Source organism: Thermochaetoides thermophila (genome assembly GCF_000221225.1).
Source record: "Thermochaetoides thermophila DSM 1495 unplaced genomic scaffold scf7180000011814, whole genome shotgun sequence".
In the NCBI taxonomy this organism is placed as follows: Eukaryota; Fungi; Ascomycota; class Sordariomycetes; order Sordariales; family Chaetomiaceae; genus Thermochaetoides; species Thermochaetoides thermophila.
The window spans coordinates 682,719-702,275 of NW_006383030.1; the positions used below are offsets into that span (position 1 = coordinate 682,719).

General features: G+C 53.3%; 7 protein-coding genes across 7 annotated transcripts; 4 read left to right on the forward strand and 3 right to left on the reverse strand.

Annotated features, from left to right (window-relative positions):
* Window positions 1-936: 936 nt before the first annotated feature.
* On the forward strand, window positions 937-3,158 carry CTHT_0012150 (uncharacterized protein; the record flags this gene model as incomplete). The annotated part of the gene is made up of 3 exons (XM_006691669.1): window positions 937-1,796; window positions 1,882-2,399; window positions 2,458-3,158. The coding sequence occupies 3 exons, from the start codon at window positions 937-939 to the stop codon at window positions 3,156-3,158; spliced, it is 2,079 nt and encodes a 692-aa protein (XP_006691732.1).
* A 3,199-nt stretch (window positions 3,159-6,357) lies between these two features.
* Window positions 6,358-7,995, forward strand: CTHT_0012160 (putative GTP binding protein; the record flags this gene model as incomplete). Its single annotated transcript, XM_006691670.1, has 2 exons — window positions 6,358-6,800; window positions 6,861-7,995. The coding sequence occupies 2 exons, from the start codon at window positions 6,358-6,360 to the stop codon at window positions 7,993-7,995; spliced, it is 1,578 nt and encodes a 525-aa protein (XP_006691733.1).
* A 938-nt stretch (window positions 7,996-8,933) lies between these two features.
* On the reverse strand, window positions 8,934-10,563 carry CTHT_0012170 (uncharacterized protein; the record flags this gene model as incomplete). Its single annotated transcript, XM_006691671.1, has 2 exons — window positions 8,934-9,362; window positions 9,427-10,563. 2 exons carry the CDS (start codon window positions 10,561-10,563, stop codon window positions 8,934-8,936), a joined length of 1,566 nt encoding a protein of 521 aa, XP_006691734.1.
* A 561-nt stretch (window positions 10,564-11,124) lies between these two features.
* CTHT_0012180 (uncharacterized protein) lies at window positions 11,125-11,550 on the forward strand (the record flags this gene model as incomplete). Its single annotated transcript, XM_006691672.1, has 3 exons — window positions 11,125-11,127; window positions 11,193-11,399; window positions 11,473-11,550. The coding sequence occupies 3 exons, from the start codon at window positions 11,125-11,127 to the stop codon at window positions 11,548-11,550; spliced, it is 288 nt and encodes a 95-aa protein (XP_006691735.1).
* Window positions 11,551-11,897: 347 nt separating this feature from the next.
* CTHT_0012190 (uncharacterized protein) lies at window positions 11,898-13,065 on the reverse strand (the record flags this gene model as incomplete). The annotated part of the gene is made up of 4 exons (XM_006691673.1): window positions 11,898-12,565; window positions 12,632-12,724; window positions 12,925-12,991; window positions 13,048-13,065. The coding sequence occupies 4 exons, from the start codon at window positions 13,063-13,065 to the stop codon at window positions 11,898-11,900; spliced, it is 846 nt and encodes a 281-aa protein (XP_006691736.1).
* A 515-nt stretch (window positions 13,066-13,580) lies between these two features.
* Window positions 13,581-16,444, forward strand: CTHT_0012200 (uncharacterized protein; the record flags this gene model as incomplete). Its single annotated transcript, XM_006691674.1, has 2 exons — window positions 13,581-14,694; window positions 14,757-16,444. The coding sequence occupies 2 exons, from the start codon at window positions 13,581-13,583 to the stop codon at window positions 16,442-16,444; spliced, it is 2,802 nt and encodes a 933-aa protein (XP_006691737.1).
* A 668-nt stretch (window positions 16,445-17,112) lies between these two features.
* On the reverse strand, window positions 17,113-19,044 carry CTHT_0012210 (putative elongation factor; the record flags this gene model as incomplete). The annotated part of the gene is made up of 6 exons (XM_006691675.1): window positions 17,113-18,221; window positions 18,290-18,428; window positions 18,688-18,750; window positions 18,815-18,842; window positions 18,907-18,945; window positions 19,040-19,044. 6 exons carry the CDS (start codon window positions 19,042-19,044, stop codon window positions 17,113-17,115), a joined length of 1,383 nt encoding a protein of 460 aa, XP_006691738.1.
* Between the last annotated feature and the right edge of the window lie 513 nt (window positions 19,045-19,557).

Genomic DNA, 19,557 nt, shown 5'->3' on the forward strand with positions numbered 1-19,557 from the left:
GGAATGTCCTCCTAGTCCTAGGATTAATGAACGTCGAGGATTTTTGGTAGCGAAATCCTTACTATTTGGAAGCTTCCTTTCAATCATAATTACAAGCTATTCCATAATGCTGTTTTAACAAACTGACGGTGTCCATCATTGAGATCTGAGATCGACACTTCGACTTTCGGCAATCATCAACTGCGGGACCAGCCTTCTGGGGCCCTTGTTTCGTCTCGGAATTTCGATCCTCAAACACTCGAGCACATGAAGAGCTCGTTAACTGGCCCCGCGCTGGAAAAAAACGGGAGCCAAAAACTTGCCGAGGGATCTTGTATCCAGAGAGATCTTTTGGAGTTTCGTGTCATGAAATCCCCCCAGCTGCCACGCTGGTGCGTCCAGGAACTTCCAATCCCAGGAACTTTGAAGCTAGCCTGAGACACTCAAAAGGTCCAGGGCATCCTGACTCGAGCGTTTTATGCGTTGCAGGCAAAAAGGTCCTTGGTACCGATAAGATGATAAGAGGTTTTTGATGATACATCCTCTTCCAGATGCTGGATGCTAGCCGCATACCTACAGGAAGTGAAAATGAAGAAGTGCAAGACTGTAACTCTGTAAGAGTCCTAAGACAATAACTTTCGGACACGATTTGTTTCCAACTGCCTATGCAGCGCCGGCCGATCGATCATCGGGCATCGGGAGAATCCAAGACCGGCATCGGGCGACCTAGGCGGCAAAAAGCGGGTCTCGGATTCTCTGTCGTCAGCACTTTCAGTATCCACACGGCGCCGCTGGCTTTTGACTTATCGACAAGTTCGATTGCGACTCCGTCCATGGCCACTGCCCCATGCTTCCATGCCGGGCTGACAGACTCCGCTGTTTCTTTTCTCTCTTCATCATGAAAATAATGAAATAAGAAAGTTTAATCCCTCGCTAACTAGCCCGTTTGCCGCGAACATGTGGCGTCAGCATTTGGCCAGCGCCCGCCGGCCGTTATCCTCCTCGACCTCTTTGACGACATCTCCATCCCCTCTTCGCCGATATGCTTCCAATATAGCGATTTGCAGCCCTCCCCCATTGTCCCTCCATATCCCCGCCAAAACCGCTAGAAAACCCCCCTCCTCAACCCGCCGCATCATAATTCACACCGCCCCCTTCGAGCCCCTCCGTCCTCCTCCTCCCTCAGCCCTCGGTGACCCTCGCCCCGCCCGCAGCTTCCGCCGCACTCGACGCTGGCTACGCCGCCTAATTATTGTTTCATCGCTGCTCGGAACAGGCTACCTCATCGACCGGTACCTCTACGCCTCGGGCATCGCGCGCTCCCTGCGCACCTTCGGCACCGGCCTGCTCGTCGCAGCCGACTACAAGCTCAATTTCCGTCCCGAGCCATTGCCGCTGATCGGCGCAAAGGGCGGGATACCCGAGTTACACCGGCGCTCTGCGGAGAGACTGTTTGTTTTACTCAGACAGAATGGAGGATTGTATCTGAAGATAGGGCAGGCGATCGCCATGCAGAGCGCGGTATTGCCTCCGGAGTTTCAGAGGATGTTCGCGAGGATGTTTGATGATGCGCCACAGGATGAGTGGGAGGCTGTGGAGAGAGTGATTATGGAGGATTTTGGGAAGAGTGTGGAGGAGGTGTTTGGAGTGAGTTTTGCGGGGGCTGAAGGAAAGGGGGTGATGGAGAGGACGGCTAGGGCGAGTGCCAGTGTTGCGCAAGTGCACTGGGCAAGGTTGCCTGATGGGAGGGAGGTCGCAGTGAAGATTCAGAAGCCGGAGATTAAGAAGCAGATTTGGTGGGACTTGTGGGCTTTCAAGTAAGTTCGGTTCATGTTCTTTGGGTGGTTGGACTCAGGGGCCGTCAATGACTGTTAAGTGGTATGCGCTAACTCTTGTTTGCAGAGTGGTCGCCAAAGTCTACAGCTGGTGGTTCGACCTCCCGTTATACCAGCTAGTCCCGTTCATTACAGAGCGGTTGATGCTAGAAACAGACTTTGAGAACGAAGCTAAGAACTCAGAGATCATGCGCGATCTCATTAACAAAGAGCCGAGCCTACGCGGGAGGGTCTATATTCCACCTGTGTATCCAGAGCTGAGTTCCAAGCGGGTGCTCACCACCGAATGGATCGAGGGAGTTAGGCTATGGGATAAGGAGGCTCTGACTAGGCCGTGGTATGGAGGGTACGGAAACGGCTCTCCAGGTGTTCATGGCACCTTATTGCCAGCACCAGATATGGAAGCTATTCGGCGGGAGCTGCGTGAGAACCCACACAGTCAGAAACTGAAGCCCGAGAGGACGGAATGGAAAGGGCGTCGTGGGAGGGGAGGTTTGGGCGTTTCGACCAAGGACGTCATGACCACAATGATTGACCTCTTTTCTGCCCAGATATTCAAATGGGGTGTTGTTCATTGCGATCCGCGTGGGTCCCTCTCATGAGCATGTTTCTCCTGAGCATCATCACTAACTCTAGCCACCAGACCCTGGAAACATCTTCATCCGCCGCCTTCCCAACGGCAAGCCCGAGATCGTCCTCATCGACCACGGCCTCTACATCTACATGAGCGACAAGTTCCGCCACGAGTACAGCCTCTTCTGGAAAGCGCTCATGACCTTCGACAACCAAAAGATCGCGGAAATCACCCGCGAGTGGGGGATCAAGGCAGCCGACCTATTCGCCTCAGCCACGCTTATGCGGCCTTACGAAGGCGGCACGCAGCAGCTGCAGGAGGAGATTGTCGGCGCGCTCGATGATCAAAAGACGGCTAGCCAGCGGCACTACGAGATGCAACAGCGCATGAAGCAGGGGATACGGGATGTCCTAGCGGACGAGGATAAGTGGCCGAAGGAGTTGATCTTTATTGGAAGGAATATGAGGATCGTGCAGGGGAATAATGCGTTTATGGGATCACCGGTGAACAGGATTAAGATGATGGGCGAGTGGGCTAGCCGCTCGCTGTATCAGGATCCGAATCTACCTCTGCGGCAGAGGGTTGCGAATATTTGGAACCATCTGGTGTTCAAGATGGTGTTGATCATGTCGGATGTAGCATTCTACTTCTTCTGGCTGAAACAGCTACTTGGCCGGGGGAGGGGAATGGAAGACGAGGTGGAGGAGAGGTTGAAGAGCGTGGCCAGAGAGTTTGGCGTGGAGTTACAGCATGATGTCTTTGAGGGATGAAGCCCCCTCTTTTTGGGAGTGAAGGGTTTCAAGATACAAGGTAAGTAGGGACGTTTTACTTGTGAATCCTAGGGTTAGGTCGACTTTCTGTATTTCTAGCCAGGCAACCAAAAGCACTAGACCTAGAGTATTGGACGGATACCCCGAGGTTTTCAAAGGGGACGGAGAAAAGAAAAATAATTCACTCCAGCTCAGCTTAAACTCCTCAGCCATCTATATATATACTTACTTGCCTTTGTCCTTCAAGAGAAGTGTGGTCTTAATTTGACAATCAGCAACTTGTACGGGTGTGAAAATCAGCTGCTCACTGGGTAGCTAAGTGAGCCGAGTCTCTCAAACTGCCATTGAGTATTCGTTGAACCTGGGATTGTGGTGTTGAGAACGCGACGACACGTCCACTGTGCGGTTCTCCAGGTTGGAAGCCCACGGCACGTGTATGGAGCAAGGGGTATCCAGGCCCTTCTCCCAACTTAGGAAATTTGCGGGTCCCTCACCGGCCCTTGTCCATTCTGAAACATGATGCCCGATTCCGAAGCCCCACTTGCTCCGATTTTCAAATTGAACTTCTCTGACCCCCCGGTGCTGGTGACCTTTCGTCAGAACCCTAGACGATAATCCAGGGTGCCCGCTGGCGGTGATCATTTTGGTGTGAGCGATAAGGTTAAAGATGGGGGTTCTGATCAACGATTGAAAGAGCAAGGGTTTTTGAGGCACTATCTGGACGATGAGAGATCTTGTTGCCCTCCCCCCCACCCATCCCCCCCCCAAAAAAAAAAACAAAAACAAAAACAAAAGAGATGTTTGACAAGATGACAGGTTTCGAGCATGTTGCCAAGTCAAATAAACCGTCATGCGTGACGGCAGCGAGGATCTGCTTCCATGCATGAGTTCTGGAACCACTGTTGGCCATCCATCGCTCTTCTGCTGCTGGCGGATGAGCTTCTCCAACCTGCAACGGCCCGCCGGAGTGCAGTGGGTGCTCCACAGGGACAGCGAATGAACGGGTCCTGGACGCAGTGGACACCAACCCCATCCTCGAGCGAGCGACGATCTCAAGTGGGTGATGTGTGTACGTCATCGCAAATATATCAAAGATGGTTTTGGAGAAGCCTCTGTGTGGGATCTGGGCAACTGTTTTGAAAACTGTACATCTTCAACAAAAAGAGCAAGAGTGAAAAGATTACAAGGTTGTCAACCAAAAAAGTGCATTGCATTAACCTGATCGCATGGAGCAGCTTGCCAGCGGCACCTTTTTTTGCAACCGATGGCATCTCCGCGACTGCCATTGCGGGCAAACCATTGGCTGGAACCCTCCACAAGCCAACCACGCTAGAGCGCTTGGCTGCAGGTCAGAGGCGTCCACACAGGGACCTGGAAGGGATTCAAGAAGCTGGAAGCAAGATCGTGGGATCAGGTCCCGAGGTGCCGTTGACACAACGACTTGCGTTCTTAGCTTGTCGGTACCTGAAGATCGTTCTGTAGCAACAAGAAAGCTTCAAGATTCTCTCTTTCATGGATCCTGCAACGCAGTCTGGCTACAGCATCGCAAAGCTTTGTGGAGAGCTCCCGGTGGAACACAGTATCACAGTGCTTTCTTACACTGCTATAAGTCAACCGCACCACGCACCAGAGCCCAACCAAGCGCTCGGGCACACAGCATCCAATGGCAGAGATTCCGAGGCACCTGGCTGCTCACTAAGATAGTGCGGGACAGGCCGCTGGAGGTCTGAAAGTACACTGTGCCTACAGATGCTCCGAGACGTCCACATGAGAGTAAGCTGCTGCAGCATATTGGTCACACTCTAATAATCATCCTCGGCCATTCAAGCAAAACCTCCAGCAGAAAGCTGTGACCACGACAGAACTCCTGTTTTGCGGGTTCAGGCCGAGAGGAACAGCGCTGATGAGAGAGAGGCCTTAAGTCCTTGTTCCTTGTGTTGACCCAAATGAGAGTGAAGTGAAGGACCATGAAGACTGTTCTGACACGGATCCTGTCCGTTTTAGTTTGTCCCTGGTGTTATTTGCAAATCCCACGCTGCCCACTGCTCGCTGCCCGCTGGAACCGTACCACACACATCCCCGGCCCTGGAAGCCATCAGCCAATCTCTCTCTGGCGTTGCTGCACTGGGCTAGGGCCCATTGTTGCTGGTGAGCGTTGCACTCGTCTTTTCTTTCTTTCTCTCTTCGGCACCACCCCTGACGGCGCGCCACTTCATCCCATACCTAACCTACCTGCCTTACCGACCTACCTTACGTGTAGTTGTCTTCAACAACATCATCTAGAAGACGGCCGAGCCGCCTTTTTTACCTGCACTTCTGCGCTGTTTTTCCTCTTTTCCAAGTGGTTTGTGGCCAAACTTCCAATACTCCGGCCTTTCATTCCTTTGTCTCCCCACTTGTAACCGTACAAGCACTCTACTGTCCTGCCCGTACTCGTACCGTGTGTGCTACACACCAAACCCCCCCCCCTAGAGAACATCGTTCGGTCATCTCATTCATTTGAACGCGCGACGACTTGTCAGTGCCATTCAGCGTTTTCTCGAGAGCTCGAGTCTGCAGCTGCCATTATTCAGGTAAGTCGTGTTCCCGATATCATTTACAACTTGCCATTTTCGCGTCTGCTTTTAGTCCTTATGTTGGTATGCATTCTTCGGAGGGGAGCTTGCCTGAGATGGAAACTTGGATCGCATGTCCGAAGGGGAGATCGCAGCGAACACAAGGGCATGTAATATCATGAATTGTGATCACGCATCTCGCCATTGCTTCTTGATGTTTAGTATTAGTTCGATTTGACACGCTGACATCCATAACTAGCACACAACCTGACTCTTGAGCTTGTGAAAGTGACGACCTCGACTTGAACTCTTTCAAGGAGTTCACCTGCAAACCATCGGTTTTGGCGTCGCCAATTGCACGGCTGCTCTCTCAACAAATTGGTTGCCGAAAAGCGACCTCTAAGATACTCGAAAGAGCCCAGTAGGCGCTTCCTGGTCTTAAAAACGTCACCTTGTGGTAATACTCTCCGCGTTGCAATCGCGACCTCCTGCTTCGGGGTCCTCGAACCATCCTCTTTCCAACTGCAGCGTCCAGAATCAAGGAACTCAAAATCCGGTTCTTTGCCGTCTGCTCCTCCAGCTTATGCTGCCACCTGCCCGAGCAGCAGCATACTGACCGAGAAAGAGTCCCCTTCGACCACGACATGACCCCACCTGCCCGTCGCCCCGGCCTCGGGATGTTGTTGCGCCGCAGCAAGAGCAGCGAACTAAAGAAGCAGCGCTCCAAGGAGCAGGAGCGCCAGCAAAATGCCATCCCCAACTCGCCCCCGCGCCTGCCGGTGCTCTACAACGGGGCACCCGCGCCCCAGCTCGGCCTAGGCGATCGTCCTGATTCTCTCGCTATCGTCTCTGGCAGAATCGATCCAACTCAGATGAACAGAGTCGCCGAACCGCGCCCGTCCATGGAACCCCCGCGATCGGCTGCCAGCAGCATCCCTCCTCCTCCTCCGGTTCCGAATGGGGGATTTGATCCGTACCCCAGGACGACCAGTATGACGCACCGTAGCCGCTACAGCTACGCCAGCGCGATCAGTACCATCAACAGCCCTAGGCGAGTCCGGAGAAGAAAGGATCCCACTCCTTTCAAGTAAGCCGTGACCTCCTCTCCCGTCTTTCATTTTGATTCCAGTCACTCACCAGCCTCCAGTGTTCTGATCGTCGGCACAACGAACTGCGGCAAGACCTCGTTCCTCGAGTTCCTCAAGACCGCGCTCGCCCCTCCAAGCAAGAAGCGTGCCAAGGCTGCCTCCCCCGAGCAAGACGAGATGCCGAAGCCCTCCCCCTCTGGGACCTTCATCCCGCACTATCTCGAGACCGAAATCGACGGTGAGCGCGTCGGCCTGACCCTCTGGGACTCCGAGGGCCTCGAGAAGAACGTCGTCGACTTGCAGCTGCGCGAGATGGCCAGCTTCATCGAGAGCAAGTTCGAGGAAACCTTTACCGAGGAGATGAAGGTGATAAGATCGCCGGGGGTACAGGATACCCACATCCATGCCGTCTTCCTCCTGCTGGATCCGGCCCGTCTGGATCGAAACATTGCTGCGGCGAAGGCTGCCGCGGCTAACGGGCACAATACTGGCCTGAAGTACTACAATCATTCTCGCATAGTGGGCGGGCTGGACGAGGACCTGGATCTGCAGGTTGTCAGGACGCTGCAGGGTAAGACGGTCGTGATTCCCGTTATTACCAAGGCCGATACCGTTACCACGAAGCACATGAATATGTTGAAGAAGACGGTTGCCGAGAGTCTGAAGAAGGCGAAGCTTGATCCACTCGAGGCGCTGGCTGCTGCTGATGAGGACAGCGAGGGCGACGACTCGGCTTCGAACCCGGATAAGATTGTGGAGGAGGACGAGGAGCAAGACACCAGATCGCCGACTTGTGCCCCCGAGGGCGATAGTTCCTCTGGTAATGACACAGACCTGCCCATCCAGGGAACGAACACACCTCCCACGTCGAAGAAGCGCCATTCCAGTCGCTCGCCGCGTCGCCAGCAATCCCCGGAAGACGAAGAACACGAAGCGGAATCGAACGAAGATGAGATACCCTTCCTGCCCATGTCTGTGCTCAGCCCGGATATGTACGAGCCGGAAGTCATTGGCCGCCAGTTCCCCTGGGGCTTTGCCGATCCGTATAATGAGCAGCACTGCGACTTTGTTCGCCTCAAGGAGACAGTGTTCAATGAGTGGCGTGCTGAGCTGCGCGAGCTGAGCAGGGAGCATTGGTATGAGAGTTGGCGGACGAGCAGGCTCAAGGTTCATGGGGGTAAGATGGCCCAGTGAAGGAGCTATAAAGTTAGCCAACCTTTTAGCCTGCTCAACTCTGCAGCAATTGTGGTGATGAGCGATATGCCGTCGATCTGTCGTCGGCGATTGTGTTTATGTCAACTTTACCTTTCTCTTCATTCGGGAGATTGTTCTCAAGTCTTCTTACATTCGAGGTTCTTTTTCTCATCGTTTTAGCAATCTTCACGTCTCTTATCCAGCACGACATTCCGGTCTAGCCATTGGCATTTGGCATGAACCAACTGAAACAATACCCCTCCAATTCGGTCCTTCGTTATCGGTTCTTCCCTTCTTATAACGAGGTTTCGACAACACCGAACTTTGTCTTGTCTAGTGTTATGTGTTAAACTCCGTGTTTGTCTTGGTTTGGCGTCTCGCTATGGAATACCCCCCCTCCACCCCCCCCTTTTTTTTTTTTCCTTTCTCTTTCATGTCTTTTTTATCCGTTCGTCTTCCCACGGGAAAATTAGCTTCTGGCCAGACAAAACAAACTCAGGAGAGGCAGAGTGAGGGAGAACGATTCGATTACTCTTCTCTTTCCAAAGGCTGCTGGGGAAATGCGGAGAGGTTGAACATGAAATTCACCATTAAAACTTTACTTTATGATGGCCACGTATGACCCAGCTGCTCAGGGGAGGCATTTGTGTAGGTATTACTGTTGACGGCTCCAAAATAAATGGTTAGGTATTCAAAACAGTTTTTTTCCACAAACATATCTTGTCTTTGGTGTCCGTAATTCTTCAGCGCTTATAATATCAACATCCACATTTTATGTTAAACAGTGTCTCGCAACTCTGTAGATCCTCATTCAAAGTCGACCAGCGACACTGACAATACACCCATTCCTCACACAGCCTAAGGCATGTGAAGGTATTCCTTTGGAGGAGATATTACTATAGTACTACACTGAGTCCCAAAAGATCATACGCAGTAGTTTATTGCATCCGGACTCTATTCCTCCCCTCCCATTCCTTTACCGCCTCCTCTAGTGAAGTCATTACCGCGGTAATATCCCTCGCGCGGTACTGCTTTCTCTGCTGCTGCTCTGGATTGTGATCCCCGTCGGTCATGTTGGTGTCATTGTCGTGGTCATGGTCGTCAAGATACTCCAGCTGGTCCTCGTCCTCGTCCATGGGCAAGCCCAGGTTCCTCCGCTCGGGCAGGTGTACTTCCTCGCGGTGGTGTTGAAAGTCGGCATCTGCGCAGGCGAGGGTGCAGTAGAGCGTGGGTTGTTTCAGGGTGGTAAGGCACTCGGCGCAGAAGTGTACATCTAGAGGAGAGGAGTGTGGTTGGTCGGGATGTTGATGGAGCTGGAGGCAATGGGAGGCAGAGGCGCAGAGGTGGGCTTGTTCGGTATGGGAGGCCTGAAACACGTCAGAAGATGCCTTGGGACGATTCATGGCAATGGCAAAAATGAGGTTGACTTACGTGACCCCTCTCCTCACACTCCCCCGAGCACCACACCGTCGGCCGCTCCAAAACTCCCTTCTCCGCCAGAATCACACACACGCTACACACAAAAAACTCCCTCGTCCCCGGCAACTCTCCGCACACCGCGCACGCCGGCAAGTTATACAACTCCTCCGGCACTCTCTGTTGCGCCAGACTCTCGCGCCGTTGCGCTTTCCGTGACTTTTGCAGCTCATGCGCGGCCCGCGCACGACGTAACTCGTCCAGCCGCTGGTTTAGCTTGTCTGTTTGCTCGCGCGCCCCGGCGGCGGCTTGTCTGTCTTCGAGGATGCGGTCGACGACTTTGTCCATGGAGAGGCCGCCGTGAAGGAGGAGGGAGAAGTATTTTTGGTGGTCAGCTGGCACGGTGCTGTTGTCTTCGTTGGCGAAGAAAGCTTGCTTCAACACTTCGGCGCGTTCGGACGGGTCCGTGACAGAGGCTAACCTCTCTCCTACCGTCGCGCTGCCTTCATATGGCGCCAGCGGACCAGCCCGCAGTCGTTCAGCTATTTCCTCTGCCAACCGGATGGGATCCCCCACACCACCCTGCCCACTGCCCCCAGGCCCCGAAGGAGCAGCCGCAGCCGTCGCCATCCCCGCGGCTAAATCTTCCAACTTCTCAAACACCTCACCACGTCCCGACGGATCCTCCACGAGCAGCCTCAGCAACGAACCGCGCACCCGCTCGGCATACCAGCGCGCGCGCTCCGCCCGAATCCGTTCGTCTATCGCCTGCGGCGAGACCTGGTACTCCCGTGCGGAGTCGATGAGCGCGGCGAGGTCAGAGAGAAACGGGCGGCGGGGGGAGAACCATTCTTTTTCTTCTTTTTCTCCTTCTTCTGTTGCTGCTACACCTCGTGAGGAAGATGTAGCTGATGTTGAGGGGTCGGCAGTTTCAGTGGTTGATTTGATGAAGGTTGCGCCCAGGTAGCGGGCGCGGAGGGCATCGAGGAGGGATTCGTAACAGGGTGGACATGAGAGAAGGGAGGGGGTGTCTGAGTGTTGATGTTGGTGAGAGTGAGATTCAAGGCAGGAGGATTTAATCTTGGCGGCGTCGGCGGCGAGCTTTTGAGATTTGGAAGCCGCGAGGGCGGATTGGAAGAAGATTTCTGTCATTTTTGATTTGGGGTGTAATGAATTGGCGAATGCGGTGAATGTGGTGGTTACAGCGCTGATGTTGTTGAGAATGTGAGCTGATGTTGAGGGTTCAGTGTGAGAAAAAAAAAAGCCGGTTAATATTTCAAAATGAAGCGGCTAAGATTTCAAGAATGGGGCTTCGAAACAGATGTCTCTTTCAATCAACTGACACAAATCTTTAGAAGTGTCAATTCTAGTATGTAAAGAAATATGAGTCAATGAAGGTCGCCCGAGGTGAAACTTAACTCACGAAGTGATAAAAGCAGAAAGAGATGAACTGCGACTGAGAGAGCTGCTGTCGCAGCGCATGTCAGCCACCCGCGAACAGTACAGCCACTACATTGTAGCCAGCTCCCCCACACTCTCTCAAATTTGCCCAGGTCCAGGACAAGACCAGCCTTGTGGGTCGCCGTTTCGCTCGGCTTGGCGCTGTAGTCCCACAAGGGGGATCTTGGAGAGTCGCAGCAGCAGGAGCACGGGCGCGATCCAGCGGGTGCCAGTCTTCCAACAGGCAACGTTGTTTGACCAGATAGCACAACAATGGTATGTTGAGCCAATGACTTGCTGTTAAGGAAAAAAAAATACGCTAACCTTAGGCTTACAACTAGGCGGACAAACTGCGCAACCAGCAAGAGCTGGAGCGCTTGCAGGCCAAGTACGTTGGCACAGGACATCCCGATACAACGAGCTGGGAGTGGAAGACCAACATCCATCGCGACACCTACTCGAGCATCGTCGGACACCCACCATTGCTGTCGTACATGGCCCTGGCCCAGAATGAGCCTGTAGCAAAGTTTCGCGTTCAGATGATTAGGGTATGTGGCTATCCAGTGCTGAATTAAAAAGGCATCCTCCTGGTAGTCTATGACGCTAACAAGGAACTTGCAGAAAATGCTCCAGCCAGTTGGCCCCCCTCCGCCAAGAGAGGAGGACATCATAATGTCGAATACGCAGAACGGGTCATGAAACGATTATATTCCGAGAGGATTATACACAGGCAACAAGAACGAAACCGCAGAGAGCCACAGGACCGAGGTCGTGCTGAGCATGGAACAACCTGGAGTCTACCGGCAGAAAGGGAGGTTGGATATTTGGCGGATGGGGCCAGGTCATATCTATTATATTCGGCCCTGCCGAATATTGCACGGCATGAAGAATTGCCCGGCATGTGGCAGCAAGTAAGCAAGCAGACAGGCACTTCTGTCCCCAAAAGTCGAAGATGATAGCCCAGGGTACAACAGGCTACCACCCAACATTATCATGTCTTAGCTTAATAACCATTCCATCTCAACCATACACACCACACGACGATGTCACTCATCGTCTTCATCCATCTCTATCTGAGTTTGCCGTCCCCGTCTCCGTTGTTGTGTGCTCGGCTCGGGTTCAGGCTCTTCGGGCTCCTCCACCACCTCCTCCTCCTCCCTTGGTTCCCTAGGTTGCTCTCTCCTGACAGCAGCTTGTTGGACATGGGGGTTTTTCTCCTTAACTTTCAAGCTGCGCCGCAACTGCTCCTCAAGCTCATCGGTGGAGCCTCCGTAGACTGTCCGAATAAACGCGGCGATCTCTTCCTTTCCAACCTCCACCTTGCCGCGAGGCCCAACATGCCACGTAATAGAGTCTTCGTCTCCCATGCCATTCGCATCGGACTTTACGAGGTATCCTTGCTTGACCATGCGCTGTAACAATACGTCGGTTGCTTCCGTTGGTGTATGCCTGTTATTCGGGTTTAGGCTGGGCATGTTCTTGGCGATGTTGAGCCGAGTCAAGTGTCGTCGCAGACGGGGATCGCTCAGTTCACCACCACTTAACGTGATAATGGAGATTATTGTCGTGTATAGAGCCACATAAGCGGCCTCGCCATCGGCGGACTGAACTTTGGACGGGCTAATTATTTCGGGTTTCTTATACGGGTCGGGGAGGATGGAGACGAGAACCCAGGCATTGGACGTCTGCTCTTTTTGACTCTGTGATTTGGCAGCTAATAGCCGTCAGTTAGTGGCTGAAACATGTACACCGAGACTGACGGCTGTGTGGGATACCGTACCTCTTCTCTTCTGATCAGCCGTCATCAGAGCCTTGTCCCTTATTGGCAATTCGACCATCTCCATACCAAACGTTGTCCGCAATTGCTCTTGTGCTCTTGCGAAAACATTTTTGAATGCTCGTCCATGAGGCCCAAGTACTATTCAGGATTAGGTAGGCATTCCCCAAAGCTTGGAGGTAGTTATGAACCTTTTTCTCTAATCCCTTCTCTCCGAATGGGGACTCGTGAGTACTCGCAAGCAAGTGCATAGCGCACCAGGCTTTTGGTTAATTTGTTCGTGACATCGCTCTCACCAACATCGCCCATAGTTTCATCGCCGTCGACGTCTACCATATACTCATCCTCGTCTCCTCGCGCGGTCTGTTCTGGTTAGTTAGATTTGTCGAAGACAAAGAAATCTAAACCGCACTACGTACCTGGCGGCTTCGAGACATGTCGATTTGCCGAGATGTATCTTGGGGGGAGGGGAGGGGAGGGGGAGGGGGGAAGAAAGAATTCGGGAAACGGGTAATAATAGTGAGCTGTGACAAAGACTTGAACTGTTGAGACAAAGGAAGCAAATGTTCGACTCCGTCGACAAGAGAGTGGTTGATCTGATGTGGTAGGTAGCTCAAGTGTTGCACCAAGAGGGAAAGCAATCAGTTTAACGAGGGGCCCGTCGCGTCTCCCCCTGTCAGTGTCGCGCTACCATATGCTCTTGACATGTAATCTTGGCGCCTTTGCCTGCCGGAAATCAGCCCTGGCGGGCCCAACAGGGTGCCATGTCCCCCGCTGTAGGACAGAGACCCACCCAAAATCTTTGTCGCAAACATCGTCCAAGATCCACCCTGGCCGCAGTCCTCGAGCTCTTCGTTGGACATGTTCGGCGTCGGTGTTCGCAGCACATCTTTCTAAGATAACGAAGGCCCCGGCGGTGCAGCAGGCGGCCGTCTACCCCAATTCGTCCCCCATGCTCAGACGAACACTGGCCGGAAGCGCCAGCTTTGTCTGCCTAAGATGCCGCCTCCGGTTGACTGGCGCCGCTAACCGCCTGCGGCTCCCTCCTCCCGCTCTTCCCTCGTCGGCTTTCGGGGGCGCTCGAAGATATATCGGCACTCGCGATGTCCCGGCAGCTAGTGAAGAAGCTGGCAGTCAGTCTGAACCACAGTCAACCCCTCAGACCCCTCAGACCTCTCAGACCCCGCCGGCAGAGCAGCCAGCGCAGACAGAAGGAACGTCAACGACGGAACCAACGAAGTCAACAAAAGAACCAATAGCGCCAATAGAGCCGACAATCCAGCTTGATCAAACATCACAGTTAGAGCAGTCCGGCCGGACGGAGCAGCCAAAGCAGGCCGCATACAATGAGCCTGGCGAACCCAGCACCGAGCCTTTCGTCCTACCCGAAGGCTATCTCGAGGAGGATCCGCTGCTGAAGCCCAAGCGGTTCAAGAAGCCAAAAAAGTACAAAGCACGTACTCGTATTCTCGCTCCTGAACGAGCGGGACTTCCTATCGATATTTTGGGCCAGCCTGGTGCCGCGATCATTTTGAAAGAAGAGAAGCGGATCAGGCGAAAGAACTTTGAAGATATCCAGGCAGATGAAGGAACTGAAAATAAGGTTGATCCAACAACGCTGCTCCCCAACGAAGCTTCTGGGGATCCAGCGTTACAAGACATTCTGCTCAACATCCATGAACTCAAGCCCAAAGATAGGGAGGTCCTGACCGAGGCTGAGTTCATGGAGCTGAAGAAGACACTAATGAACGGGTTCACGAGTGCCCAGCTGGTAGACTATATTCAGGAATACTTGGAAACACGAAAGCTTCTGGCCAGCGAGGAGCAGGCTCCCGAGAGACCGCCATGGCTGCTCGAGCTGAGACCCTGGGTGCCCGCTGTCGAGAATGCAATCCAAGATGTCGATCCTCAGCTTGACGGTTACATCACTGCTTCTATGACTCCTAAAGAGAGACTGGCCATCCGGTTGATGCGCCAGTGCTGGAATCTGTCCTACCAAGAGATTCAGCAACGGCCCGGTTATCTCATCTTCAGACTACGCAAAGTCGAGTTCACACTTCTGACCCGTATGTTTCCACTTTCCTCCAGGGACTTCAGGTCGCCTAAGCTAACATGCAGTCTTGATCAGGAGGAAATAAGAGATGGCTGGAAGGCGCCCCTAGAGCAATCCTGAGGACTGTCAACCAGGTCAGAATGATTCGGGAGTCTCAACATATCTCTATTATGGCGCCGAAGTACGCGGCGGAGGTCATCCTCGATCGGGTCAATCGCATTCTCTCGAATACAAGGACTGCTGAGTTCAACGCCACTCACGTGTGCGCTCCGGAAGCCCTGGTTCCTGCTGTGCTCGAGGAAGTGGGCAGTGTAACCAACACCGTGGTTCGCTACGACCGGTCAGGTGAAAAGATCGCGGTGTCTTGGACCCACAACCCCGATAGGCCTGAAGATTTGGAGACCGCTGACCAGACTGTGCTACGCTTTTTGCGCGATGCATATGGCGTTAAGCCTCGGGAGGCTTCAAGCTTGGAGGTCATTCCCCAAAACCTGGAGAACAACGGCCGCTATGTTACGGTCCTTGACTGCGGAAAGAAGCTCTCTTGGCAACAGCGTTCTAAGATTTGGGGACGTTGGACTACTCCAGTTCCTCTGGCATCCGAAAGTTCAGCTAAGCCAGACCAGCCGCTCAACATCCCCGAAAAAGCTCTCCGCTTTGCGTGGGATGCGGTGAATGCTAAGTCCTCAGAGCAAGAGTCAACCACAAAGTCCCCTGATGGTTGGTCGTCTCACCTGCGCACCGACACAAGCGCCGTCTTCGGTCAAGTCGTCTTTGCCCAAAAGCAAGCAATGCTACAGAAGTCGTCTGCTCCAGGCGCAACTCAGCTGGACAGGTCTCTTGAGCGTGCATTTGTCCCCTTCCTGCCCCCCCTCGGCACTCTTGATCTGCCAACCAATCTTCGAGAAGAAGGGCTTTGGCACACCACCATCGTCATCCGCTTTGTTCCCTCACCCACCCTCTCTCCCGACCTGCTCGAATCAGCTCCCAACCTCGAGCTCCGCATAGAAGCCGACCATCGTGAAATCAAGCGCCTTAAGGACCTGCGCGCCGTGACCGACATTTTCACAAATGATGTGCTCTTCCCCTCAGCCGCTGTCGACACGCGCCTCGTCCAACAGCGCTATTTTGTCCTTCCTGGCGAGCAAATCGAGAACCATGCTACGCCCATAATCGACTTCCTCGGCAAGGCGAACCTGCGCCCGTGGGACGGCAAGCTGATCACTCCTACTTTCGTGCCCAAGATTCGTCTTCCCCGCCGTGTCTTCTCCCCCGTTGACTCTAGCAACGATGCCGCCACCCCAAAACAACAAGCATCTTCAGGAGAAGAAGGCTTTATCGAGCTAGATTACAACCTCGCCTCCGTCGAGATGCAGCGTACCGTAACCGCCGAATACCTCGGCCTCAAGCTCCGTTACACCAGCATCCAAGCCGGCCAGCGTGGCGGCGAGCGCGCCGAGCTCTCACTTGAAGCAGTCCGCATCACTCCCGAAGAACTCGACCGCCTCAAGCAAGAGGAGGAGGCTCGACGCAGGGCACAGCGCCAGGCCAAGGCGAGGGAAGAAAATCTCGATGATGAAGAAGACGGAGAGGGAACAATCCACAGGTCGAAATTTGAGAGACATGTCCTCAACGACCCAACCAGGGCACTGAGTCCCATCACAGGTCCCCCGGCGGCCGTGCGCGAGTTTTTGGATACTGTTGTCCGCATTGCAGAGGGGGAAGACCGGTTAAAATGGCAGCTAAAGACACCACAGCTTTAAGAGGAGAAGCTAGCCCGTGTACAAAACCTACTGGCTGTACTACTTGTAAATTGTATCTTTGTAGATTTTGATGAGTTGAGCAACTGGGAAATAAAAATGAGTTGTGCCAAAAACAGCAACAATAAATGTTACGGCTCCAAATCGATTGCAATAATTTGCTTACTGCTGTTTGTGGGTTATGGATAACAGTTTTAGTTAATTGGGTGTTTTGGCAGACCAAGGCATGTCTTCGTCTATTACGTCAGGCAAAGGTGAGCTTCTAGTGTCCCTGTCGAAAGTCCCAAGACAATGGATATCATGAGGCATCAAAAAGCTTTGCGTTATATAATAAGTCGGTGAGGGGTAGCATCGTCTTTAACGAATGCGGTAGTCAGGCGGCAGGGGAGATAAGCTTGTCACATCATAGGCAAAGGCAGAAGCAGACATGGGGAATCATGACCTTCGTGATCACTTCTAGGAGACTCTATTTTGTACTAAGCACATCATGAGAAGTTTTCATTCGCAGAAACTCCATTTCCCCCTCAATATGTGCCCCATGACAAACCGGCCGAGTGCTCATGCAAAGCAGAATCCGTATCGGTGCGGTGGAACCCGCGACGCGACCTTCCCGAGCCAAACGGCCGCGAGCTCTGGAAGTGAGATTTTTGTTGGCTTCAGCAAGAAACCATTTATTTCTTGGCAGCCTTCTGGGCGGCCTTGGTGACCTTGGCAGGGCCACCAGTCTGCTTCTCGACCTTCTTGATGACGCCGACGGCGACGGTCTGGCGCATGTCACGGACGGCGAAACGGCCGAGAGGAGGATACTCAGTGAAAGCCTCAACGCACATGGGCTTGGTGGGGACCATCTTGACGATGGCGGCATCACCAGACTTGAGGAACTTCGGGTTGTCCTCAACAGCCTTGCCGGTACGGCGGTCGATCTTCTGGATGAGCTCGGCGAACTTGCAAGCAATGTGGGCGGTGTGGCAGTCAAGGACAGGGGCGTAGCCAGCGCCGACCTGGCCAGGATGGTTCAGGATGATGACCTGAGACTCGAAGGAAGCGGCACCAGCCGGAGGATCGTTCTTGGCATCACCGCAGACGTTGCCACGGCGGATATCCTTGACGGAGACGTTCTTCACGTTGAAGCCGACGTTGTCGCCAGGAAGACCCTCGGCAAGCTGCTCGTGGTGCATTTCGACGGACTTGACTTCAGTGGTGACGTTGGAAGGAGCGAAGGTGACGACCATGCCGGGCTTGAGGACACCGGTCTCAATACGGCCGACGGGAACAGTGCCGATACCACCAATCTTGTAGACGTCCTGGAGGGGAAGACGGAGGGGCTTGTCGGTGGGACGCTTAGGAGGCTCAATGGCGTCAATGGCCTCGAGGAGGGTCTTGCCCTTGACGACGCCATCCTTGGTCTCCTTCTCCCAGCCCTTGTACCAAGGAGCGTTATTGGTGGGCTCGAGCATGTTGTCGCCATGGAAGCCCGAGATGGGGACGAAGGGGACGGTCTTGGGGTTGTAGCCGACCTTCTTGATGAAGTTGGAGGTCTCCTTGACGATCTCGTTGTAACGGGCCTCAGACCAGTTGCAGGTGTCCATCTTGTTGAGGGCGACAATGAGCTGCTTGACACCCAGGGTGTAGGCGAGCAGAGCGTGCTCACGGGTCTGGCCATCCTTGGAGATACCAGCCTCGAACTCACCAGTGCCAGAGGCAATGATGAGAATGGCGCAGTCAGCCTGGGAGGTACCAGTGATCATGTTCTTGATGAAGTCACGATGGCCAGGGGCATCTGGAGTGGGACATGAATTAACGAACTGTGCGACCGACTTGACAGGGTCTTGTGAGAGTGCAACATACCGATGACAGTGACATAGTACTTAGGGGTCTCGAACTTCCAGAGGGCGATATCAATGGTGATACCACGCTCACGCTCAGCCTTGAGCTTGTCAAGAACCCAGGCATACTTGAAGGAACCCTTGCCGAGCTCAGCGGCTTCCTGTTTGCTGATGTCAGCACTCTGATCTTGGCATCCGACTGTTGAGTCCGGAAGGCGGGGTTAGAGTGGGTCCCTATTCAAAATTTTGCTTATCAGCTCGTTTTGTGTGCCCCTCCCTCTGCTCTGATAAAGGAGGGGTAGCCACAAATACGCAGCCTTAAAGAAAAATGAGAACAGGGAAGAATTTTGGGGAATATGAGCAGTGAAAAGTGAAGCTGGGAGGAACTGGAATGGAGATTAAAAGCAAAATGTGACTGACCTTCTCGAACTTCTCAATGGTACGCTTGTCGATACCACCGCACTTGTAGATGAGGTGGCCAGTCTGATATCTCGTTAGATTACCAAAGTTAATTAACCAGATGAGCTAAATGAGTGGGAATGCTTACCGTCGTCGACTTGCCAGAGTCGACGTGGCTGGATCGCTAAATGTCAGTAAACCTGAACGCGACTCAGCATCGCTGGTCGAAGGGAGACAAACCCGATGACGACGATGTTAATGTGGGTCTTATCCTCCTTGCTGTTCGAAAAAGTTAGCTATGATCAGATTGTCGAGTGCCGCAACCGGGCACGCAGGACCAGAGGCCAGATGTCAGAAGGCGGTGGTCACTTACCCCATTTTTACGGTTTTGAGGGTTGTGCGGTGACTGACGAAGAGACTGACGACAGGCGCAAGAGAAAGGGCTGCAAAGAAGATGTTAGATGTGATACGCGTCGATGAATCGAGTCGTTGAGGGTAGAAATACGCACTTGAAGTGGCAGGTGATTGCTTGAATCAGGTATGCCGACGAAGAAGAGAAGAGGGAAAGCAGATCAAAGTTTGGAAGAGGGGTCGAAGTTTTTATGGGCAGGATTTGGGAGGGGCAGTGTGGCCTGGTGGGCCCCTGCAGACAGCACAAAAACTTCAAAGTGGGGCAAACCCTCAAAATTCGACCAAGTGAATTTCATGCCGCGCCTCGCCGCTGCCCCGCTGCCCCGCGATCAGGCTTCTCACCAACCGGTGGTATCACACACACGGCGTTCAAAAACCTACCTACAACAAGGTTTTCTTAATGGCCACATTTTGAATCAAAATCAGCCAGCACTTACTTGCAAATAGGCAGAAAATCTATTGAAAAGTTTGGCCTGATCC